A 27,532-nucleotide genomic window follows, 5' to 3' on the forward strand; every position below is an offset into this window, starting at 1 on the left:
CAAATCCTGGATTCTACTATAAGATACATTCCACATACATTAAAAGTTGTGCCACTTCAAACACACACGTTATAGTATACATAGACGTGGATAAAGGATTTTTTTAATATGACAGATACTAATGAGAATTCGCTACGCTAATTCGTTTTAAGGCGAAGCATAGAAAAATTTTAAAGTAATGTGCAAGTTTTATAATTACGTATAAAGTTTTCATGCACACCAGTGGACAACAATTATACAACTGAAATAGAATGATTTATGTGCTTAGTTCGTGCAAACAAAACTACACGGAATTGATATTAGTTGCGGTAGACAAATGTTTCAAATTACGAAACAAAACAATGTGGAAAAACATAGAAGATATTTAAAATGACAGGTGAGGCATTCACTGATAAAACGACTAACGGAGAGTGGAAAGGTTTTCTTCCTCGTTTTCATTGCTCCCAAGTTACATGGTCAAACATCATCTGCTTATTGCCATTATGAACATCCCAATCAGTAGATAGTTATTTCACTCCAGGTTCAACTGGTAATCCACTTTCTTTAAGTTAGGGGTCTGGGTCATATCATTAGCCTTTAAATAAATAAAGGTGATATTCTGAATCCTGCGCTTGCCTAACGAGTTAAGCTAGAATAAAAATGATCTAATTATGTATACAATAAATACTAGTTGTTGGTAACTTCATGAATCAACTATGCATTACAGTCTTTTGAACACATATATGCACATAGTCTATATGATCGTATCAAACAGCAAGGCAAATACCAGTGACATGTAATTTACAGAAAGCCTGATTCACAAAACTGACTAAAACAATGATCAGTAAATAATATAAGTGGTATGTAATAATAAAAAGGAAAACTCAGGGAATTTCTAGTAAATCAGAGAATATTTTACAAAATGTATTGATAACTTTTGAATCATTACTTATTTAAATGATGTACGGTTGATCTAATTTCTAAAAAACGTAATCTTACCATAAATAGAAAGATTTATTTAGTGGGTCGAACTTGTGTTTATACCCGAGATTTTTATTCGAACACAATAATAATTCATATTCCGTTATTTTTGAACGATCGTTTAGTAAAATAAACCAATGTTTGTTATCCTGGTTAAACACAGAGAAATTAAAGCTTTTCTTCAGAGTAAACATTATATAAAATATTTACAGTCATTAGGGAGAAAACCTTATGTTTAGATTTACTATTTCATAGTGCTAAGCACCATGGAAATTATACAATCTCGTGAATGCTCATACCTTTGTCCACACACTATCACTAACCCGTTCAAGATATGATATCCACCATGTAGGACTAAGCTGAATACCGTGATTAGTTAGTTGACTTTTGCCGGCTTTATCTTATGTAGTTCACTGGTACATTGATTGAGCAGTAACTCTATATGCAAATGTTCTGGTTTACATACACGAGATAACTATAACCATTTGATTACGAACACCAAATTAAACTCATTCTATATTCTCCTTCAAATCTATCCAATTGCTTTTACACTATAAATTAATATTGTACAATCAGTAATTCATTTATTTATCTGTTAGTACTATGCCAAATGACTTAATCCCCATCAGTTTAGTTAGGATTCTGTTTCTTCTCTAGGAACAACTCTAGTTGGTTGATTACGATACCATTGTGTCAGCAGTTTACTAATTTTTTTCTACAGTTCATTATATGCTCAACTTAAGTTAATACAAAAACGATTTTAAATAATTTGTTAATGTGTTTAAATTAAATATAGCTGTTTAAACGGTAATTTTCATTGCAAAAGGGGAAAAATATTGAAGATGAGAGAGTAGTGTATAGTAATTTCGATTTAATTCAGATTTTTTCACTATCAATGACGATCACCGTAAAATATAAAACTTCCACACAGTCGTAAAACTGAGTTAGTTTTTCTTTCCATCGGATAACTCAAAAATACGTTGTATAAATTCACTTGGTATTGTTTACTTGAATCAACTCATTGATGTTTTGAACTGCAATTGATCAGTCTCAAATTGTCATTGCCTCGATATTGCCTTAAGTCACAAGCACTGTAAGCCAAGATGGATATTGGCTAGCAGTAGGATTGAGGACACTCATCTCGTCCTATTTGGGACTCGTCATCTGGATATACTTGTATCCCAAATTTGATGTTCACTTGGGGAGTCGAACCGAGTACCAGTTGCTTCAAACACTATCACGTTATCCACTTAGCAACTATATTTCATCTTGATTGACAGAATCTAATCAACACTAACATTGATCACTTGTTATTCAATGATTGACCATTGAAAATTCTTGTACGACTTAGTAAAATTAAATCACTGATCTTTTCTAATCAATAAATCAAGGTAATACTATTTTAGAATAAAAAAACCCTGATTAGATATTTATCAAAATTTCACCCTGACATGTTGCTAAATGTTTTTGTTTTCCACAAATTATAATGTTGTATGAGATAAAATCTATCAAACTTTACCATACATGGTATGACTTATTTTGAGTTGTAACTTTGGTTTAAAACAAGTTTGTAGTGAATTTTTATCAACGCTTATCTAACTCGAGGAGTTTAGCTTTGTCAAGAGTGTGATATCTATCAGAAAGGACATGAGTAATCGTGAATTAACTGAAGTTGAAAATGCAAGCTGTTTGTTACTAATTTAACAGACTAACGGTGAAGGAATCGGTAAGCGGCCTATAAGTTTCAGGTTCTATTCTTGGTTGAGGTGTATGTGTATGTTGCTGAACAGCTTCAGAACTAGGAAGCAATATTTTATCATCAGTAAGGGTTTGAATTATCCCATTCTCGATATTCTGGGTTGAATCTCGATCGTTTTTGGTGTATGTGCAGTTTGTTTGGATTACCTCAGTACAGAGATTATGTCAAAAAGTATTATATGTTAGATAGAATTAGGTTAGTAGTGGAATACAGGACGCGTATCTCTCCATATTTGTGACCCATCATACATATACATGTATTCTAGTGTTCTTTTCTACTTTGAAACATAAACCCAATATCTTTTCCTTCAATTTCTCAATAAGCTATTCAGATAGCCGCTAAATTGTTTAATATAAAAATCAACACTGAAATGGAGATAAATCCAACTAACGAGTTCTAAATAGAACAAAGCGTACTCCTTGAACTACACTGCTAACTTTAATCTACCTATTCTATTGAATTATGGAGCCACTATTCTGTAATACTTTATAGTTCTTATTGCTTCAGAATGATAAAATTAGTCTCTGATGCTAAACTGTCTCATTGTGATCAGATTAAGACTGGAAATTTAGAGTAATTTCTCTAAGAGACCTTTAACTTATAAATTGGACGCTTATAATGTTATCTGATTTTATAATATAATATTAAGTAATGTAATCTTGACTGTAAACTAGAAAATTACCATCTTTAACTTGAATTTTATTCGTTCTTCGTGATTCACTGTTTAGGAACAAGATAATTAGTTTTTGATTGAGATCATGAACCGATTGATGTTAGACCACAATTGAAAACCTGGAAGCACTGGACGAGGCAATGCTGAGGAGTCCCACAATAGGACGAGGCTGCCGTCCAGTGCTTCTAGGTTTTCAATGGTAGTCTAACATCAATCGGTTCATGATCTCAATCAAAAAACATAATAATCTCCACAACCTCATACTGATAAATAGTTTTAGTAATATTTGAGAAACCTGTGAAAAACACCCCCCTGATTTAATTACCTTGTCAGTTATAAATTTGTTAGCAGGGTAACAACCAATTATCTAATCTCCAATTAGTTACTGAGCTATTATAACCATTGCCATGCTAATTAGTTCCTAATGTCTACAGAGATCTATCGACTAAACTATCAGATATTGTAGTACTGGTTGTTTAACAAAGCAAATGTAATTAGTCGTTACAGTTCACTAGACCAAGGTTAAGTGCTTGTCGATACTCATTATCATTATATAAAAGTTTGAAGGAATTGTTATTCCTTGGTCATTACTGAGGACTAGACAATGTTACTCATTAATACCCAGTAACTTGTTAGTGTAAATAACCCAGCCTTACAATGGATCAACCGAGATTTACAGAACTTCGTATCAGTATATCTGACCACTAGTGTTAAGTAGATTTAAATCTTGTTGTATGCACTAATTCCCTCGAGATCTTAATTTATCTTAACAACAAGTGTTAAACAGTACAAAACTTAAGTTTGGAAAACTTCCCATAGATCGATATGAACCATTAAGTATCGTATAACTGAATGTGAAGAGAAGTAAGGAGTATCAAAGTAGTCGTTAATACTGATCATAAATGAATCGCTGATCACTCTAGATGATATGATGAATTAAATTTATCATGTGATCATTTTTGCTTTTCTAACGTACTATATAAACAATCATCCAGTATCTAGTTTTTTTCACGTAGTAATTTCGATCTTCCAAATAGTTCACCCTTTCCCTCTCTTTCCTTTTTATTTTTTATTTATTTGAATGCATAAATATTGGTACAATGGGGCACCGAATACATATGCGCCACACAAATCACTGTGTGGGCTGTGATACTGCCTGGGTACTCAGATAGAAGTAGCTGACTTTCTTAGGGGGTCACACTCAGAGCCTTCGACCTAAATGCAGTGGAGCAACGTCAGGAGATCCAGACACATGGTAGTCAGTGACCAGTAATTGGTTCACACGCTATTCGTCCCTTCAGGATACTGGAGCCTATGCACACCATTGGTTTGGAATTGTGGTTTTCCAACTTCCATAGGTGAACCCTCTGTGTCCACCAACCCGGTTAAAACGATGGACATTTGTTTTTCGTCCTCTTGATTTCGTAAACAACGGTAATGCCACGAGAAAGCAGTGAGTAGGACTTCCCTGACAGTGGATGTTTATGTGTGGCCATGTGAGAGCATTTCGAGAGGGAGAGCGAACTCTACTCGCCCTCAGCCTAATTTGAATCGCTATGTTTACTGTTGTAAAGAAAGCTAGAAGAGGACAAACAAGCATGTTCTGTCAGTCAATAAAGTCACTGACTATTGGACTGAGACGTATAGATAGATGCCGACTATATAGTTAAGGTCATTGTGAATATCAATGCTAGTGATTAGAATCATTAAGTGAAGTGCATTAGAAGCAGTTGATGTTCACTTCGGGACTCGGACCCAGTGTTGTTCGCTTCAAACGCCATCATATTATACCCTTAGTTACTGAGTCCTGATAGCTACTTGCTTATGCAATGAGGTAACTGATCAATTGATCAGTCCTAAACATTAATGGAAGATTCAGGTAAACAATACCAAGTGAATTTGTCTTGATAATTTCATCACACTATACTGATATGATATGTCAACTTGAACTGATAAAAAATTGTATCCCGTGTTCCATGTTGACTATAACCGACTAAGTGCCCACAACTTACAAGTTATTATTTTTTTATCTGTAGACAAATATAGTTTTATCAAATTCAATACTGATAATTACAATGTACTCACTAGTGACTACCTTCGTGAAAAAGTTCTCGGAGTTCTAGTGAATAGCTGTGACCAGTGGAGCTAATCCGTGTTGGATAAAGACGGGTATCTACCTCAGTACAATGGAGGTTGGTCACGCAATTTCGTGGACATCAACACCATTTGATGCCGACCGTCTCGGTGGCCTAGTAGGTTGAGTGTTCGCAAGCGAGACTAAAGGCTCTGTGTTTGAATCCCGCGGGAGGGTTCGTAGATGCGCGCTGCGCACTAAAACCCAATGCTTCCAGGTTTTCAATGGTGGTCTAACATCAATCGCTTTATGATCTCAATCCATGACTCAATTCATTCTATTCTTTGAATTATTCATTCATTCATTATTGAATAATCAAAAAAGAAGCATTTTTTTCTGGTACTGATCAATGTCATTAAAATCTGTGAATAGAATGTTACTTGCCAGTGATCAGTTTTACTTATTTATTCACTTAGTTTTGTATTTTTTTTGTTTTCTGTCAATCACTTTATACTAAAAAAACGAATATCTTAAGAATATATCACCACATGTTACTCTATTCTTAACTTCATTATTAAATGAATTAACTAATGTACATATGATTTTAACTGTATCGTTTGCATCCACGATACTGCCTCACAAGATTCGAACCCAGGACGGGATCGTGGATGCGCACTGATGATGAGTCCCACAATAGGACGAGACGGCCGTCCTAGTACTTCCTGGATTTTCATGATGATATAGCTTCAACTGATTTATGATCTCAACTATTAAACTTAATATAATAACCACAAAACCTCTTCTGATGTATCGTTTGCATTTGGAATACCACATTATTATGATTATGCTTCAGTATAAAGTAGCATGGGTTGATTAAATTTTTACTCTCTCTCTCTCTCTATATATATATATATGTATATATATATGTATATATATATATATATATATATATATATATATATATATATATATATATATATATAAACCTGGTTGGGGACCGCGAGGTGATATCAACCGATGGTTAGAGACTCTGAATGACATGGTTTAAAATCTTTTGCAATGACGCAGGTGCATCCACTCTTTGTGTTCTCCCAAATTCTAATCTCCTGAATCCTCCTTGTTTCTTTTTTTCTCTTTCCAAATTTATCTCCCTGGATTATACTCCTTGAATAACATCTTCAAACCCTAATGTTTTTGATTACTGCTTATACTCTTACTAACTCTACCACAATGGGATTTGAATCGACAATTGTATCTCTGTACTAATGTGGTGTGGCAACTAGAACTGATGTACGTACGTACGTACGTACAAAGTTCTACGTTGTTAATGACTGACTGATATATATATAACCAGGATGAAAAATTATTCAAGAAATTTCTTCACTTAATTTGCTCTGGAAACAACTTTAAAGGATTTCCCAGGATAGAGTTGGATGGAGAATACTGGTAGGCGGCCTATGTTCCTTCATGAAGGGTATCGGTCTGTCAGTTAGTCAGTCACTTACAACGTAGGATCAGGCACACACATACATCAGTCCAAGTTGCCATACCTCATTAGCACAGCAAGACGAACACCGGACTCATAGAAGCAGTTAACTCAATGGAATAATATATAAAAGAAAGATTTTATGTAAGGATATAGTACAGAAAGAAAAAATTAGTTCGTAGAAAGAAAGATATGAAGCGATTTTAATCTCATAGTTTAAGGGAGGATAAAGAGTGTATACAGCTACGCGATTGTGACCGATTTTGAGCCATGTCACCCAGAATCTTTATCCATTGATTACGATAGTCATGTGGACCCGAAGCAGATAGTCTGCATCTACCAACATGGCTAAGACTAGAAGTTAGTGACTTTGCAGACTACTGTCACGTTTTGGTTTGGCCGCCCCTGATATTCTTCGAACCGCCTCCAACACTAGTTATCATTGCGCGTCATGATAATCAGTGTTCAGGCATGCTCAACACTTGGCCCAACCATCTCGGTCGATGAAGATTCATCAACTGATTTACCATCATTCCCCAATACCCTGCATCTAACTTCATTAACCTCACTTACTCGGCCATCTCAATGATCTAGAGGTTAAGCGTTCGCGTGCGAGACCGAAGGCCGTAGGTTCGAATCCCGCGGGCGGGATCGTGCGTGCGCATTGCCAAGGAGGAATCCAGTACTCCCAGGGTTTTAATGGTGGTCCAACATCCAATCGGTTCATTATCTCAACCAAATAATTCTGTATTCTTCGTTACGTAATACTTCATTACATTTTTTGTTGACAAAATTCGGAAACAACTTTTCTATAATTCATTGAAATACTTCAAGTAATTGATGAAAGAAATAACATTTCTGAAATGGATTAATAATTTTGATGAAGGCTTTGTGAAAACTATTCAAAGTGAAGATTTAATGAACAATCTAACTTCTAAAAGAGAATTAACATGTTTAGTTCATATATTGATTGGACAATGATTAGGATCATTCATTGTAATATATTATGTCTTAAACAAATATTTCCTTCTGAAAACAATCAACATCATCATCACCAAAGCAATTACTCATTACAGTAGTGTGCATTTATTTAATCCAATTAAACATGTGATAATAACAGAAGACCTATAAATGTGTAACCATATTCAATTAATACACACAATCATTATCATTATTGATTACTTTATGAAAAGTTTTGATTATTTTAATATCGAATAGTGAAAAATTAATTATAGTACAGTAACTCTAAAATATAATATCTACCATGGTTACTAACGAAAAAATATGATACCCTGCGTCTAATCTCGCTATTATTTACCCGATGATCTCAGCAGATGCGAACAATATTTCTAAGGCATCTGTGTTTAAATACTAGTAACTTACGAGTATCCTCTATTGTTAATGGCTACGCTTCGTAGCCGTAAAGTAGAACAGAACTAACTGCAGCGCAGTATGCTCATCCTTTATTTGATAGACGGATATCTCGCCTTCGCCATAGGTGATGTAAGTTGGCAAAAATCAAACGAGTTTTTCGAATCCGTGCTAAGATTTTGTCAGACATCAACCCATTTGGGCTGATCAGATACGAAACCAAAACGTGGCATCAGTCCTTGAAGTCACTAATTTCTAGTCTTAGCCATGTTGGTAGATGCAGACTATCTACTTCGGGTCCACGTGACTATCGTAATCAATGGGTAGAGATTCTGGGTGACATGGCTCACAATCGCGTAGCTGTATACACTGTTTGTTCTCCCTTAAATTATGAGATTAAAATCGCTTCATATCTTTCTTTCTGTACTATATCCTTACATAAAATCTTTCTTTTATATATTATTCCATTGAGTTGACTACTTCTATGAATTTGGTGTTCATCTTGTTGTTTGTTTCAACGAGGCATGACAACTTGGACCGATGCATGTGTGTGCCTAGTCCTACGCTGTAGCTGACTGACTGATTGATGTCCGGCATCCAACGATGTTAATGTCTAACCTCAACCAATCCACGAAATTGTGTTATAATCTTCCATTGTACTGAGGTATATGATACCTGTCTTTACTCGACACGGATTAGCTCTATTGGTCACAGAAATCAGAACCATGAAAATGAAAGAGATCTCATAAACTGTTTTTGTATAAATGAATCTTACTTTATATTTTGCCTATCACTGATAATTATGTATTGAGCATGTAGAGGTAGATTAAATTCAATCTTATAAATGATATTCAGTACTCCAATTCTAAACTGTATGATAATGACTAACTACAAACTGTAGAATAGATCATTCTAGATCTATTTGATTTTATTCATCATCAGACCATATACCTCCTTTGTATTGTTGATGATATTCTGCATTATAAAATCAAAGTTTTGTATATGAAACACAGTTTATGAGATTACTATCTTCACAATGGTTCACAATGGTTGCATTACATTTCTATATTGAAATTGATGTTATACTTTATGGAAGTATCCGAAGAAGTTTCAAAACAACTCATTGGAAATCTATGAAATGATTATGATTATTATTTTACGAAGACAATTCATTGAAGGAAAAGATCGTTCTTAAATAGATTAGATTGTGTTTTAAGTGAAATTGTAGTGAATGAGAATATTAATGAGGATAGCCAAATGTATTGGAATATATAAAATTATAGAATCATCTAGTAAAATCTAAGAATCATACTGTTATATTCAAGTGAAGAGTAAATTCTGAGTAACTTTCGAGATCTCTTAATGAACTAATATTATCTATCTATTCTTATGGTATAACTATTCAGTAATTAGATTATATATGTCTATATTTCCCCTTATTATGAGCTTCATTGTGACATATAGATTATTGTGATACGGTTTACTGTTGTTAGGTTATTATCGTCTCCCACGTTCACAGCCGCTTTTTGGCTTCCTCTTGTATGAATGTTACTTCCTATTTCATGGTACGATGCAGTCTGTTTGGTTGGTATATAAACCAAGTATGTTTGAAATTAAAGGATTCGTATAGTGGAAACTGTTATTAGTGTTCTGGACGAGCAGAGGACCAATAAGGACGCTTGGTTGATCAGATCGGTCAAACGTCATTGGCTTAGTACAGTACAAGACTGAATAAATTGTATTTCGACTGACGAATAAATTACGTGATAAAAGGCGGGTCATAAAGTAACAACACATACCATAAATACATCATTTGCAAAATGTCAATCAATTATCTCAGACTTCATTGTTCCTTCGTTTTCACACCAATCATTCACTATTCTATAGTTCTCTATTCTTTGATCTTTTTAGCCTTCTGCAATTAGGCATTTCACTTTCTATTGATAATATACACTACTTATATCTGTCGATATCAGTAACACACACCACAATATTACATTTGTTAATACATTCATTCACTGTTGGATTGAGCCGCGTTCAGGTTTGATTACATGTATGTGGTTCACACAATTACCATGAACAATAGTTGGAAATATTGATTGATATTCTTCAGAATCGATAAAAAACAAGCAGATATACTCATTCTTTGTTTTCATTTAAATCTTGAGTTTCTAAATGGATCTATATTATTTTATTTCACGATTTCAGTATTCCTGCTCAAACTATATTGTATATGCCTAACCTTACCTACTGTAGTGATACTTTTACTAATTCCACAACTATGGTATCAATGGATACCTGTTTTGTTCTAGAACGGAATTCTTTTACAGTGATGAAGTAGTGAAATTTCATCAGTTGAGATGGCTGGGATACGTGTTACGTATGTCTAACTACCGACTGCCACGACATGCGATGTTCAGTGGTATAGGAGTAGATTGAAAGAAATCTAGTGGCGGCCAGATCAAAACATGACACAAATACATGAAGTCATTAACAAGTGGACTGAGCCGTGTTGGTAGGTGTAGACTATCTGGTTGGGGACCGCGAGATGATAGCAACCGATGGTTAGAGACCTTGAATGACATGGCTCAAAATCGTTTGCAATGGCGCAAGTGCATCCATTCTTTGTGTTCTCTCAAATTCTAATCTTCTGAAATCTTCGTGTCCTTTTATTTTTTCACTTTTCACATTTATTTCACTGGATTATACACCTTGAACAACATCTTCAAACCCTAATCTTTCCGATTACTGCTTATACTTTTACTACCTCTACCACAATGGGATTTGAATCGACAATTGTATCTCTATGTTAATGTGGTGTGGCAACTAGAACTGATGTACGTACGTACGTGAAAAGTTCCGCGTTGTTACAGATTAACTGACTGACAGACAGTGTTTACCTAGGACTCTACTGACAGAGGATTATAACTCACATATAATCCATAGACTCATGCCTAGAATCACATTTAAAGTAAGATGAGAACAGTCTGTTAAAGTTATAAATACAAAACAAATTTAATAATACTATGGATATGAATAGTAGAGTTTCATCTATCTATCATCATAATATCTATTGCCTATATAGAATAAATCTTATTACTATAGATGAGATAACTTTCAAACTCTATTACAAAGCATTCAAATAGAATCCATTTATCACAAAACTGTGTTTAAGTACATCAATGAATTAATAGAGAACAATGAATATTCTATTCTATTAGTGTCAACATTAAAAGAGAATCATAAATCAAATTTACAATTACCATTGATAAAATAAGTTATTTGTTACTATGCAGCTAATAATTAATTAATTAATTAATTAGATACAATATCTAATAAGAAGTAGATTTGCCTCAATATTGCCTAAATTCAAAACCTTTATAAGCAAAGATGGAAAGTGGCTAGTTGTGGAAGCCAGGACCAAACGTTTCGTTCTATTTGGAACTCTATAGCTAGATGTACTTATATCTTAGAGTTGATGTTCACTTTGAATTTAAATTTACCTTATCACACAAGCAAGTAACTATCAGGACTTAGTAGCTGAGTGGATAACGTGATGGCGTATGAAGCGAACAGTATTAAGTTCGAGTCCCAGTGTCTAGTAATGGAATTCTAAACTGCACGAGCAGTTGGCTATAAGGACTCAGTAGCTAAGTGGATAACGCGACGGTATTTGAAGCGAATAGTACTGAGTTCGAGTCCAGGAGTGAATATCAACTCTGAGATTCCGGTACATACAGTTGACCAGTCGCAAATAAAACGAAACGCGCATCCTGGTTTCTACTACTAACCACTATCCATCTTTGCTTAGAATGCTTGTGACTTAAGGCAATATCGAGGCAATACGCACAGGATGCATATATGCCAATATGAGACTGATCAGTTGCAATCATAAATCTCAATGGTAAGATTCAAGTAAACAATATCAAGAGAGGTAGATTTGATTTAGTGGAAAGTCACATAAATCTAAGACTAGTAAACATAGATATATAAAGAATGAGTTCGTTTTAATGCGCTACAAATAAGCTTTTAATTAGTAGTAACTAATTAAGAAATCAAATCCATGAATTTCTGGATACCACTTTTACTTACTTACTTACGCCTGTTACTCCTCGTCGAGCAGCATAGGCCACCCACCAACACTCACCATCCAACTCTGTCCTAAGCAGTCTTTCCCAGCTCTTTCCAGTTGTTATTCATTCTTTTCATACCTGCTTCTATTTACCGACGTAATGTGTTCTTTGACCTTTCTCTTTTCCTCTTCGCTTCATGATTCCAAGTTAGCACTTATCTTGTGATACAGTTTGATGATTTCTGTAATGTATGTCCTATCCATTTCCATCGTCTTTTCCTAATTTCTTCTTCAGCTGGAAGCTGGTTTGTTCTCTCACACAAAAGGCTGTTGCTTATGGTATCCGGTCAATGAATGTTGAGTACCTTGTGTAGACAACTATTTATAAATACTTGTACCTTCTTGATGATAGTTGTTGTAATTCTCCAAGTTTCAGCTCCGTACTTTTAGCTATTCAGTAATAGTTACATTGTAATAAGATATCATAAAAATGGTTATTGTTTTTTTATGCTGAGGGTTGAACATACCTTAGTGATTACATATAACTGGTTATTAGTTATATTAATTTCTAATGTAACAGCTTAGTAGTTAGAGCCTTCAATTTTCGGCTACAATGTCTAAGATTCAAATCCCACTCAACTTGTACTTAACTTAATAGTGGGATAATGTCAATAATTATTTCATGGTAAGTATGTTTTAAGATCGAATATATGAATAAGCGCTTCGTGAATCAATCCCATCACTAATCCACCATGTTTGTATTCATTCCTTGGAAACAAAATATTCTAAAAAAATATAACTGTTACATTTAATCGTTTGATTTTTTTCTTTCATATTTCAGGCTTATGGAATAGTTTGGAAAGCATTGAATAAAAAAACAAAAGAAATTATTGCATTGAAAAAAATCTTCGATGCATTTCGCAATCAAACTGATGCACAGGTAGGCTAGAGAAATATAGTATATTGTTAACTGAAGTGTATTTCCTTTATTCCCCCCACCCCCATTTTATCTCCTTTCATCTTCTTTATTTATAGAGAACATTCAGAGAGATTGCATTTCTTCAAAATTTCGGTAATCATCCAAATATTGTACGGTTATATAATGTAATACGTGCAAGTAGTGATAAAGATATCTACTTAGTATTTGAATTTATGGGTAAGATATTGTTTTTATTATTCCACATATATATATCTTTATTAAAGAAACAGATTTGCATAATGTAATTAAAAAAGGCAATATATTAAATGATGTACATAAACAATATATCATGTATCAATTATTGAAAGCAACAGCTTATTTACATTCAGGTGAAGTAATACATCGAGACCAAAAGGTGAGTATATTTTGTTTAATTAGTTTAACTACTCATAAGTAGTTTGAAACAAATACTTGAAATATTTGAACATAAAGCGTCTTCTTGATGTTTTTAAAACTGCAATATCCATCGGAATTTATAATCCATAGTTTTTAGTAACGGTTAATTCTAGTATTCTACCTCATATCCTAAGTGATTTGATAAAATATAAGAAGTTCACATGGTTTCTAGAAGTATCTGAATATCTAAAGTTATACAGGTGATAGTCAGCAATAGAAATTAATTGCAGATATTGAGTTTGAAATTGATAAAAATAGAGGGTCCACTAAACTTGGAGGTGATTGAGTTTAATTCATATATATATTAGTCATTTACATAGAACAATATCATATAGTTGATTTTGAGTCAAAGTATACTGTCAATGAAAGCTAATCATACCGTATAGTTCAGTAAATGGAAGAGTATCGCACTAAGTCTGAACCATTTACTGATTGGTTAAAATTGATTCTCTATCCATTGAATAAATGCTAGTAACCTTTTATGAACTTCCGAGTGTTTGTAATTTATAAAAAAACTAACTTGACTTTTGAGTTCAACAACTCATTTGAAACGGAACAATAGTTAAAGGAATAAATTGTGGTTTATTTAAAACTTGGACTTAATAAACGTGATCAGATCACACATGATGATGATGATGATGACGAAGGTGTTCTAAATGTTTAAAAATGAAGCCATACTGACTCAGTGTGGTGGTGAGACTCTGGAAGATGTGGAATTCATCACGTACCTGGGAAGCATCATCGATAAACAAGGAGGATCTAAAACAGACGTAAAGGCGAGGATTGGAAAAGAAAAGGCAGCATTCCTACAACTCAAGAATACATGGAACTCAAAACAACTGTCTGTCAGTCAATATCAAAGTCACAGTCTTCAATACGAACGTCAAGACAGTTCTACTGTATGCACCTGAAACTTGAAAGGCTACTACAACTATCATCGAGAAGGTTCAAGTATTAATAAATAGCTGTCTACGCAAGATGCTCAACATTCATTGACCGGATACCATAAGCAACAGCCTTTTGTGTGAGAGAACAAACCAGTTTCCAGCTGAAGAAGAAATTAAGAAAAGACGATGGAAATGGATAGGATATACATTACGGAAATTATCAAACTGCATCACAAGAAAAGTGCTAACTTGTAATCTTGAAGGGAAGAGAAAAAGAGGAAGGTCAAAGAACACATTACGTCGGTGAATAGAAGCAGGTATGAAAAGAATGAATAAAAACTGGAAAGAGCTGGGAAGGATTGCTCAGGACAGGGTTGGATGGTGAGTGCTGGTGGGTGGCCTATGCTGCTCGACGAGGAGTAACAGGCGTAAGTAAGTAAGCCGGCTCAGTGGTCTGGAGGTTAAGCGCTTGCGCGTGAGACCGATGGTTCTGGGTTGGAGTCCAGTGTGTGGGGTCGTATGTGTGCACTGCAGAGTATTCCCATACTTGGACGAAATGGACATCCAGTGGTTCAAGGTTTTCATTGGTAGTCTAACATTGATCCGTTCATTATATCAACCTAAACTAACAAATGTTAGTATTTCTATGAATCATTCAGATATGACACTGTTGAAAAGTTCTTTAACAATTCCATGAATTTGATTAAAAACAGATAAACTGAATAATTATTAAGCATTAATAAGCCACTGCACAACCTTATCTACAGTATGGATCTTACATCTTCATCTCTTTGACGATACTTTCAACTAAGTTTATCTATGTAAATAAATTAATGTAATTATTTCGCGATAAACTGATCTAATGAATTGATGGTATGGTGTGTGCCGATATGTCCTATTGTGCGACTCCTCAGCAGTGTGCATCCACGATCTCGCCTATCGAGATTCGAACACAGGACCTATCGTATTCGCTTAAACTCTAGACCACTGATCCGGCATCCAACGTTATTAATATCGATTTCCCTCATTTACGTTCTTGTTCACTACCGTAGTAATACTAGTGTTGTATGTTACTAACTATTATATTATCCATCTACAAAATGTCCAATTTTAACCGTTTTTATGGCCTTCTTCTCAGTTTTCTCTTTTTCAATTCACTAATTTATGTATTTTTGTTATAAACAAATTTTCAGCCATCAAATGTTCTACTGGATTCTGATTGTTTAGTAAAATTATGTGATTTTGGTTTAGCACGTTCATTAAAAGGTCGAAATATGAAATATGATAATGGTAATGGTAAAATCAATTGTAAAACATTACTACCTGCATTAACTGAATATGTAGCAACACGTTGGTATCGTGCACCAGAAATTCTATTAGCATGTCATGATTATACAAAAGGTGTTGATATATGGAGTTTAGGTTGTATATTAGGTGAAATGTTAATTGGTACACCATTATTTCCTGGTACATCAACATTAGATCAAATAGAACGTATTATGGGTGGATTACCTAAGCCTAGTCCAGAAGGTAAGCAATTTAAACAAATTGGTTTTTAATTTATGCTTATTTTGGTTGAAGGTTTTTATGTTGAAGGATCATGTAATAATGTTGAAGAGATCCAGAAAACTCTTCGAGAAAAAGCCAAGAAAAGCTTTGGAAACACTAAGAAGCATTTTATCCAATCAGCGTTCATTAGAAGTTTTGCCAGAACTACATAGAAAGTGAGCGCGGGATACAATGGACATCTAAGATGCAGTTGGACGATCTGGACTTCACAGATGATCTGGCCCTTCTATCCCAAACGCAACAAAAGATGCCGGAGAAGACGACCAGTATAGCAGCAGTCTCAGCAGAAGTAGGTCTCAAAATACACAAAGGGAAAAGCAGGATTCTCTCATACAACACAGCATGCAACAATCGAATCATACTCGATAGAGAAGCTTCGGAAGATGTAAAAACCCTCACATATCTGGGCAGCATCATTGATGAACACGGTCGATCTGATGCAGATATGAAGGCATGAATCGGCAAAGCAAGAGCAGCATATTTACAACTGAGGAACATCTGGAACTCAAATCAACTATCAATCAACACCAAAGTCACAATTTTCAATACAAATGTCAAGACAGTTGTACAATATGGAGAGGAAACCTGGAGAACTACGAAAATCATCATCAAGAACATACAAGTGTTTGGTAACAGTTGTCTACGCAAAATACTTCGGATCCGTTGGCCAGTCACTATTAGCAACAACCTACTGTGAAAGAGAACAAACCAGATTCCAGTGGAGGAAGAAATGAGGAATAAGAAGCGTTGGAAATGGATAGGACACACATTGAGGAGCGCATCGAACTGTATCACAAGGCAAGCTGTCACTTGGAATCTTGAAGGTCAAAGGAAAAGAGGAAGACCAAAGAATACATTACGCCGAGAAATGGAGATAGACATGAGTAAAATGAACAAGAAATGGATGGAACTAGAAAAGAAGGCCAAGGACAGAGTGGGTTGGAGAATGCTGGTCAGCGGCCTATGCTCCATTGGGAGTAACAGGCGTAAGTAAGTAAGTAAGTAAGTACATAGAAAGTGAAAAGTCACATGTCGAGTGTCTGATAAGATGATTACTTATCCTGCTACTATGTTCAGTAGCATTCCAGAATTTTCCGGAAAACCGAAAACATCAAAAATACTATAAAACCGATAGATTTTAGTGTACATAAACGAACGTTTGCAGTAAAGCGTTTTCTTCCATATTTCGCGCTTTTTCTTTCACATTCAAGTCGCTGTGTAGATTATGCCTGGGGGCTACTAGAAGAGCTTAGGAACCGAATCTGGCATTCACTTAGCAAGACTTATCAAATAGTTTCAAATAACTTGAAAGTAAATTTTATTTAAAAGTTTTGATAAAATAAATCCAGAAGCATTACAATACGTTTCAGTGAATATATTCTATGTATTTGTATCTTGAATGAGTTACCTTGATATAGCTAATTTTAGTAACAACAACTGACAAAAAGTTAATTACCAATCATTAGAATATCGTATCTAGACCTCAATGGTGATATTCACTCTGAGTCTTTAAGAATAAACATAACACCCTATCAGACAAGTCAGTGACTACTAGGAGTCAATAGCTTAAAAGATAATGTATTAGCTTTATATTCACTTGATGTTGTTTTACTTGTATCTTCACATTCTTATTTAGGACTGCAATTCTTCAGTCTCATGTTGTCATATGTACATCCTCTGCGGATTGCCTCAAAATAGCCTTAATTCACAAGCTATTTAAACAAAGATGGATAATGGCTAGCAGTGGAATCCAGGATGCGCGTTCCATCCTATTTGGGACTCATCAGCTGGATGTGCCTGCATCTCAGAGTTGATGTTCACGCCAGGGCTTGAACCCGGTATCGTTTGCTTCACACACCACCGCGTTCTCCAATTATTTACTGAGTCCTAATGATCACCTGCTTGTGCATTTAGGTGAAGTTTGTATTCACTGGGTATTGTTTTACTTGTATCTTCCCATTGTTATTTAGGATGCAAATACATCTAGCTGACGAGCCTTAAATAAGACGAAACGCCAGTCCTGGATTCCACTGCTAGTCACTATCCATCTTTGCTTATAATGTGTTAGCGCTTCAATTCGAATATCCAGTTGACAAGTCCCAAATCAGATGAAACATACATTTTATTATAAATATGACATTCATTAAATTATATATTTTGGTTTATCTTTAGATTTAGCCAGTGTAAAAAGTCCATACAGTTCATCGATTTTACAAAAAGCACATATCAGGTAATTCATTAATGATTTTATTCCCACTAATTTATTCATTTATGAATGTTAATTTTATCGAAGCCTACAAATCACTCCATTGAGATATGCGCGAAATCGATGTTCATAAAGCAACAATTTGTTTAAAACAGCGATTCTTCATTAAATAGCATAACCTAAATTAGTTACGTACCTCAACTTGTAAGGTATCTGTGACGTTTACCGAGTCTTTTTGTCTGAAATAAAAAAAGGCACCGATAGTGCAAAAACGACAGCTGTTAGCTGTGTCTAAACTAGGTAATAGTTTATCAACCATCAAAAACCGAACCAAGAGTAAAACAATATAGATTCCAGTGACTAGGTTTGTTAGAAAATTCTCGGAATTCTGGTGAGAAGCCATGACCAGTGGAGTTAATCAATGTCGGGTAGAAACAGGTGTCTACCACAGTACAATGGAAGGTGGTCGCGCAACTTCGTGGATTGGTTGAGGTTAGACATTAACACCATTCGATGCCGGCTCAGTGGTCAAATACGTTAAGCGTTCGTGCACGAGACTGAAGGCCCTGTGTTCAAATCCCTCGAGCGGGATCGTGGATGCGCACTGCTGAGTAGTACCACAATAGGACGAAACGGCCGTCTAGTGCTTCCAGGTTTTCAATGGTGGTCTAACATCAATCGGTTCATGATCTCAGTCAAAAAATATAGAAACTATTGCGTTTAAACAAAGGTTAAACAAAAGTGCACAAAATTGTGAATAACTGCTATAATGACTGAAATAAAGTAATTATAATTACAATACATGTTATAAGTATATGTAAATATTTTAGAGTGATACACGACAAACATGAGTTACAACATAAGCGTAAAAATTGCTAGGAATACAACAATTTACTGAATATTGATAAGTAGTATAAAAAAATACACAAAAGAGCTGAAGGGAAGTGAATAAGGACAGTGAACGTAGAACAGACTTGACATGTATAATAACTCGAAGTTTATAATTATGTTAGAAAGATTACAAATTTGCTTAGCTTTTGAGTTTTAACATGTATTAAAGCTGTCAGTAACATTCTTTTATTCGATTCCATAATACCTTACTGATTTTCACCATAAACATATTGATTCTTTTCTCTTTTAGTTTGCTATTTACCCCAAAGTTATACTCACTTATAGGTAATATAAATAGAGTTATTGTAGTGTTATGATTTCGACCTCTTGTAATAACACAGTTTTTCTGAGATTTTCTTACTTGTTTCCTTAATTACATAAAAGAGATGATTATTAAAATGTTGTGTATCTGACTTACTTACTTTCATACTTACGCCTGTTGCTCCCAGTTAAGCATAGGCCACCAACCAGCATTCTCCAACACACGCTGTCCTGGGCCTTTTTTTCTAGTCCTATCCAGGTCTTGTTCATTTTACTCATGTCTATCTCCATTTCCCGGCGTAATGTGTTCTTTGGTCTTCCACTCCTCCTCCTTTGGCCTTGAGGATTCCAAGTGACAGCTTGCCTTGTGATACAGTTCGATGCGCTCCTCAATGTGTGTCCTATCCATTTCCAACGCTTCTTATTCCTCATTTCTTCCTCCACTGGAATCTGGTTTGTTCTCTCCCACAGTACGTTGTTGCTAATAGTGACTGGCCAACGGATCCGAAGTATTTTGCGTAGACAACTGTTACCAAACACTTGTATGTTCTTGATGATGATTTTCGTAGTTCTCCAGGTTTCCTCTCCATATTGTACAACTGTCTTGACATTTGTATTGAAAATTGTGACTTTGGTGTTGATTGATAGTTGATTTGAGTTCCAGATGTTCCTCAGTTGTAAATATGCTGCTCTTGCTTTGCCGATTCATGCCTTCATATCTGCATCAGATCGACCGTGTTCATCAATGATGCTGCCCAGATATGTGAGGGTTTTTACATCTTCCGAAGCTTCTCTATCGAGTATGATTCGATTGTTGCATGCTGTGTTGTATGAGAGAATCCTGCTTTTCCCTTTGTGTATTTTGAGACCTACTTCTGCTGAGACTGCTGCTATACTGGTCGTCTTCTCCTGAATTTGTTGTTGCATGTGCGATAGAAAAGTCAGATCGTCTGCAATTTTTCTATTATACATTTTGATTACAATTGGTGTTATGCTTTAAGTTCTAAACCATCTACTCTTCATTTGTAGAAATAGTAGAATGAATATTTGTGTTTAAGATTTGTTTTAACTAGTTAATTAAACATGTTAACCACCTAGTGGACTTATATATTAACATTAGAACTTTAAAGTCTGCTTCTAATCTAATTATTGAACTATTGAAAACTTTCGGATCTCTTAGCAAATACTTAGCTTGATCCCTGGCAAGGTTTCGTGAGAAGTTTTATATTAGGATAAATTAACTGTCTAGCATTTGACTGCTTCCAATAGTTACATCAACTGAGGTCAATCAGTGATAAATATCACCTATAAATCTTTTTCTAGGCAGAAATCTATGTAAATATATAGGTATTTATCAATGTACTAGGCTGATTCGCCTTAAGATAATATCCTTTCGACTTTGTTCTTGACAATATTGATTAGTAACATTATGTGCCCCCAAATGCCCTGGTACTACCGAGAGTGGGAAGAGTCCGCTCTCCATCACGAAATGCTCTCACATGGCCACGCGTATATAGCCTCTGCCAGGAAAATCCTACTCACTGCCTTCTCGTAGCGGGGGTGTTGTTTACGAAAATGAGAGGACGAAAAGCGAATGCCCGGTGCTTTAACCGGATTTCAAACCAATGGTGAACATGGGCTCCAGTATCCTGAGGGACCAAATGGCGTATGAACCAATTGTTGGTCACCGACTACCATGGGACTGCATCTCCTTACGATGCTCCACTGCCTTGTGGATTAGACCTTCAGGTCGAAGGCTCGGGGTGTGGCTCCCCAAGTAAACCACCTGTTTCGGTTTGGGCACCCGAGCAGTATCACAGCCCTCACACATATCGACTGAGATTTGTGTGGCGCATATGTATTTGGTGCCTCCTTGTACCAATATCAATGTGTTGAAATAAAAAATAAAAAATAAAATAAAGTAACATTATGTATAGAAAGTTAGAAGAGTCATTGCATATCATAGACAATTATGAATGTTATTATCATAATCATTCGTATTACAGTTATTCAAAACAGTTCCTAGTGAACTATGTTTTAAGTCATTGGTATAGGCTATTTATGTTGACAGATATAAGTAGTATATAGTAGCACTTTGGTAACTACTAGATGTATATCCAGGAGATTAGATATATAACAATTATTCATCATAAACAACAGAAGATGGTTGCATAATATTGTGAATCGATTGAAAGTAAACATATACACTATTAGATGTCGGTTCAATTGTATGGAGGTAGAGTAACACAGAAGATCTTGAATTCAATCATGCTTAGTTTAGTCAATGCGAACTGTTAAAGAGTCTCATATTAAGATAAAACAGTTAGTTAGGACTGGGATACTACTTGAGTGCTCAGACTGAAGCAGGTGGTTTTCTTAGGTGGCTACACCCAGAGCCTTCAATCTAAAGGTCTGAACTACAAAGTGTTGAAACAAAGTCAGGAGATACAGTCCCATGGTATCCATTGACTAACGATCGGTTCATACGCCATTTATTCCTTTAGGATGCTGGAGCCCATTTGCACGAGTGGTTTGGAATCAGGGTCTTCCAACTCCTCTAGGTGGATCCTCCGTATCCACTAACCCGGTTGGTGCGCCAGACATTCGTTTTTTGTCCTCTCAATTTCGTAAACAACACCCCCGCTACGAGAAGGCAGTGAGTAGGACTTTCCTGACAGTAACTGTATACGCGTGGTCATGTGAGAGCATTTCGAGATGGAGAACTGACTCTATCCACTGTTGGCCATAACAGAGTATTTGGTGGCATCTTCTGAAATGGTTTCTAGTTAGCTTATAATTATTGTTTGTATAAAAGGTTTATATAAATTGTTAAAGTGATTATCGTAATTTCCCTTTTATTTTGATGCTTAATACACATTTGATTGCTTTTATTCTTTATTTCATTCAATTAGAAATCGCCGTTCATTAGATCAATTATTAATAAATGTTGATAAGACAGCAACTGATCTTTTGTATAAAATGTTACATTTCAATCCGCATAAACGTATCACAGCATTGGAAGCTTTAAAACATCCATATGTTCGCAAGTAGGTACTTTCTATCCATTTTTTTTTAAAAAAGAACGAAAACTGACCATTTTATTGTAGTAAATCTGACTAATGACGTGTTTCGTCTAATCTGAGATTCGTCAGAAGAATGTGTCTTGATGTTGACATTAAGTCCAAATCTTATTGGAATGGAGTTCAAACCTCTTTGACTACTAATCTACCACTCAGTAGTAAGGATGAACATTAGACGGAATAAGAATCATTATTATTTTTTCCATTACTAAGTTTGGTCTAAGGTTATTTATAGACTTGTCTTATTCAGTATCTTTGATCATCTTTCCGTCCAACTTGTGAGTACTCTATGATTGTCTAATTTTTATTTGGAATTTAATTTAAACTCCTAATTGTTATTATACTTGAACTTTTCATATGGTATGTTAGACTGCTTTAAACTAAATCCTTCATAACAGACTGTTGCCGATGATTTCAGAGGCTAGAAATAAAAGCTTAGATGAAAACTGCTCTCTAATGTATAGTACTCATTCACTAACTGAACAGAAAAATCACCAGAAATTCTGGGTTCAACAAAAAATATGTTCTCCCAAATTCTAATCTCCTGAATCCTCCTTGTCCCTTTTTTTCTCTTTCCAAATTTATTTCACTGGATTATACTCTTTAAATAACATCTTCAAACCTTAATTTTTCCGATTACTGCTTATACTCTTACCGCCTCTACCATTACGGGATTTGAATCGACAACTGCATCTCTGTGCTAATGTGGTGTGGCAACTTGAACTGATGTACGTACGTACAAAGTTCTACGTTGTTACTAATTGACTGACTGACTTTCAATCTCATTCACAAATGGATCATATGTATAGTTAACTTTAATGGAATTTTACTAACTATTGTCGATCCCATTTGATATAGATGAGGAATTATGAAATATGGTTTCTGAATTAACCTTGGATATTTTTATAAACATAATTTCGTTAGCGAATAATTAAATAAAACAAGTCAAATACAAGAAGGTTTTGGGATGCATATACTTGGTACTTCCATTAATACGAACAGATGAAAAGAGTTAGGAAGTGGAAGAGGCAAAGATGAATAGTCGATGAATACTTAGTGACTCAGTATTCCTAAGCATAAATGATATAGTAGTAAGTAAATAAATACATACACGTATGTAAATTCACATGCACAAATGACAGAATGATTGGAAGGATTAGAATAATTTATTTGTTTGTAGGTCAGGATAAATCAATGATCTTGAGTGCTATTAGAGGCATGTGCCTGGTCCTACTTTGTAGCTAACTGACTAGGATAAATCATGCAGGCAAGTAAACAGAATGCTAATTGCTACAGAAATAATGGATGCTTCATTCGATTACCTCAAAAAAAACCTATAACTTAACACCGACTCAGACTATTTCAGATAAGTTTCGTTAATGAATACCTAACATTGACAAATAATCCTTATTGTGGATCACCAACGTAGATGATCCATGTCGAATGATTGAAGGCCTACTCAAGTTAGTGAGACTACCACCTCATGGACCAGTCTATGGCATACGATTAACTGATGTGTGTTGGTTGTTCTTGAGTTTGACAGGGATCGATGATCTTTTTGATATTCAGTGAAACAACTATCAGATGATTTGTTTATGGCTCAGTGACCTTTCACTGGCTATACAATACTCGTTCACCAGATTCAGCGGCCGTTTGACTCGGTACTAAACATTTTGGGAGTAGTCGCGCACCGAAGGTGGCCAAACCATTAATATTAATCCTCCGGGTATTGCTGAGCAGTTTAGATTCCCAACGTAGGTGATCTATGTCGAATGATTGAAAGCCTACTCGGATTAGTGAGACTACCACCTCATGGACCAGTCCATGGCATACGATTAACTGATGTGTGTTAGTTGTTCTTGACTTTGACAGAGATCGATGATCTATTTGATATTCAATGATTGAACTGCTGGATGTTTTTTCTAGGGCTCAGTGACATTTCACTGGCCCTACACTATAATATTATGTAATCTGAAGTTGCATTTATGTCATTTTTATTTGATTTTTCTTTCTTTTCTTTCTCTTTATCTTTCGGTATCATTTCAAAGATTTTACTCCCCAAATGAAATAATGATCATGAATCATCATGTCACTCCACCGTTGGATGACAATATTCAGTTAACTGTTTCTGAATATCGTGATCGTTTATATCAAGTAAGTGATATTCAAAAGATATTGATGTACTTTTAAAGATTATTAGTGAGACTATAAATTATGGATAACCTTTGATTGACGCTGAAGTGATCTTGAGAATGTCTACCTACTAACTAGAACTAAATGATGATCATAAACTAGTGTGAAGAATTGGAATTATGATTTACAGTTGATGGTTGGGGGTTAGGAATTAGATTTGGGGTTTTTTATCACGAACTGACATCAGCTAAAATACTAAGACACTATATAATCAAATGGATGAATGAATTTCGTGCCGAAATCCTAGACCTATTATGTTATACGTGATTGGTTCGTCCATAAATTATAGTCTCGACAAATTGATTACAACCGACCTAAACGTCTGATCCATAAGGCAGTGGAGCATCGTAGGGAGATGCAGTCCCATGGAAGCCGGTGACCAACAATTGGTTCATACGCCATTTGTTCTCTCAGGATACTGGAGCCCATGTGCACGATTGGTTTGGAATCCGGTTAAAGCACCGGGCATTCGCTTTTCGTCCTCTCATTTTCGTAAACAATATCCCCGCTACGAGAAGGCAGTGAGTAGGATTTTCCTGGCAGAGGCTATATACGCGTGGCCATGTGAGAGCATTTCGTGATGGAGAGCGGACTCTTCTCACTCTCGGCCGTACCAGGGCGTTTGGAGGGCTAGCTTTAAGATCAGCATTAGTGAATGTTAAAGATAAATTCACAAAGGAAAAACAACAGAATGTTGTCTATGAGATCAACTGTCATGATTGTAATTCAGTTTATATGGGAGAAACTTCCAGACAATTAAATGTGAGTTTGAATGAACACAAATAATATTCGAAAAGATGTTCCTAAATCCTTGGGTGATCTAAAGAAACTTGAGAATATGTCTGCGATAGTGTTACATGTATTAGAAATAGGATACAAGATTAATTTTGAAGGGATCAAAATAATTCAGAAAGGTTTTAACACTTATAAAGAAAGATTGACAGCAGAAGCACTGCATATATATATGGGCGAACAAGAACATCCTGAACCGTAAGGATGATATTCAACTAGCAACCAGAAGGTAAATATTCGTTAACGAATATTTGGACCCATTCCTCATTCAACCTACTTATATCATATACATCGTTATATTGTTGTGGGTTATTTTAGCAATACAATTATGTAACGGGCAATTCTCATTTGACGTGTATATCAATGATTCAGAAAGAATTTTTCTGCCCTGCACATATTGATACCTGATATTCCTCATTGCACAAGCAGTTGGTCATCAAAACTCAGTAGCTAAGTGAATAACGCGTTGATGTTTGAAGCGAACGGTACCGTGTTTGAGTCCCAGAGTGAAAATGAACTCTGGGATGCAGGTACATCCGGCTGACAAGTCCCAAATAGGACAAAACGTGCGTCCTGGATTCCACTGTTAGCCACTATCCATTTTTGTTCAAAAAGTTTGTGACTCAAGGTTATATCGAGGCAATTCGCATAGGATGCACATATGCCAACAAGAGACTGATCAATTGCAGTCCTGAATAACAGTGAGAAGATACAAGTAAAACAATACCAAGTGAATATTAATAACTCAATCTTACATACATACACAATTCATTCATTCATTTATTTCCACATTGTGAACTATTCACATAATTCACATTTAACTAGCTCATGTTATCATATTTGCTAAAGTCAACATCTAAATATGATTGAATTAATGCAGTATAATTTTGATTTTGATCACTACCCTGAAGAAGTTTAGACAAGTTTACTTGACGAAACACTGAAATTATCCTACATTTCAACCAATCAGATTGTTTCATATATAATTTTCACATATAATGACTTCACTATACTCTAAGTGCCCAATTTTTTTCAAACTGTACCATCAAACATTGATGAATATTCAAACAAGCTTAGATAGTTTTTACTTTTATGGTAAATACTATTATAGTGAATATTAAACATTTTAACGGAAATTAATCATTAGTGCTGTGAAGACAACTAATGGATGAACTTGAGGAAGTTCTAAAAAGTTGAGAAAAAGCCGAAAATATTCTATCCAATCATCTTTTGGAAGAATATTCCATAGTCTCTACTTATAACTTCTTTATTAGATAAATACTTATCTACCCTGTATGCGGATTAGATGACTATAATGATGATTTGATTTTGACAAAAACAAGACTATAAATACTTGATAGTTTCGTACCATATTTGACACTGTTTTGAAATAGCATTCCTTCTTATTTGTTTTCTGTCTTCTCATTTGCGACTCTGAATTGATTAAAGTTATAAAAACCGTGGTTCAGTTGGTTACAGCTTAATGAGAGGGGTATTCTACTCATCATATAAGTGTAAGATTTGGAATTCTATAGCTTTTCCAATCGGAGTAATGTACTTTTCTGAAGTACACATACATGAGACATAGCAGTTAGTTATGGAGTATTAATGGTTTTTATGGTGCCTTTTTATTCAACATCAGCTATCAATGAAGATTTTGTTGTTCTAGATCAATATTCTTAAGGTCTGAATGTTATGAATTATACATTTAAATTAGTAAATCACTCAGTCATAATGAACATAAGATATGGTATAGGTACCAAGATTTATTGGATGGAACATCCGTTTGGTAGGCTTTATCATCCTCTGAAGTTTGAATGTCAAACTGAATACAGTAAATACAAACTTTGATGAATAAGTTTTGGAGCCAACTGTACTGTAAC

General features: G+C 35.0%; 1 protein-coding gene across 1 annotated transcript in view; it reads left to right on the forward strand.

Moving 5' to 3' along the window:
* MAPK15_4 (Mitogen-activated protein kinase 15) overlaps nucleotides 1-27,532 on the forward strand; it is a gene marked incomplete at its 3' end in the record, with an annotated part of 45,633 nt that overhangs the window by 861 nt on the left and 17,240 nt on the right. The window contains exons 2-8 of the mRNA XM_051219515.1: nucleotides 13,237-13,335; nucleotides 13,431-13,551; nucleotides 13,599-13,729; nucleotides 15,851-16,187; nucleotides 18,399-18,456; nucleotides 22,497-22,631; nucleotides 24,713-24,818. Of these exons, the coding sequence (XP_051064719.1) occupies nucleotides 13,237-13,335; nucleotides 13,431-13,551; nucleotides 13,599-13,729; nucleotides 15,851-16,187; nucleotides 18,399-18,456; nucleotides 22,497-22,631; nucleotides 24,713-24,818 (987 nt within the window). The remainder of the gene's footprint in view (nucleotides 1-13,236; nucleotides 13,336-13,430; nucleotides 13,552-13,598; nucleotides 13,730-15,850; nucleotides 16,188-18,398; nucleotides 18,457-22,496; nucleotides 22,632-24,712; nucleotides 24,819-27,532) is intronic.

The sequence above is a fragment of the Schistosoma haematobium genome, chromosome 5 (genome assembly GCF_000699445.3).
Source record: "Schistosoma haematobium chromosome 5, whole genome shotgun sequence".
NCBI classification, from domain to species: domain Eukaryota; kingdom Metazoa; phylum Platyhelminthes; class Trematoda; order Strigeidida; family Schistosomatidae; genus Schistosoma; species Schistosoma haematobium.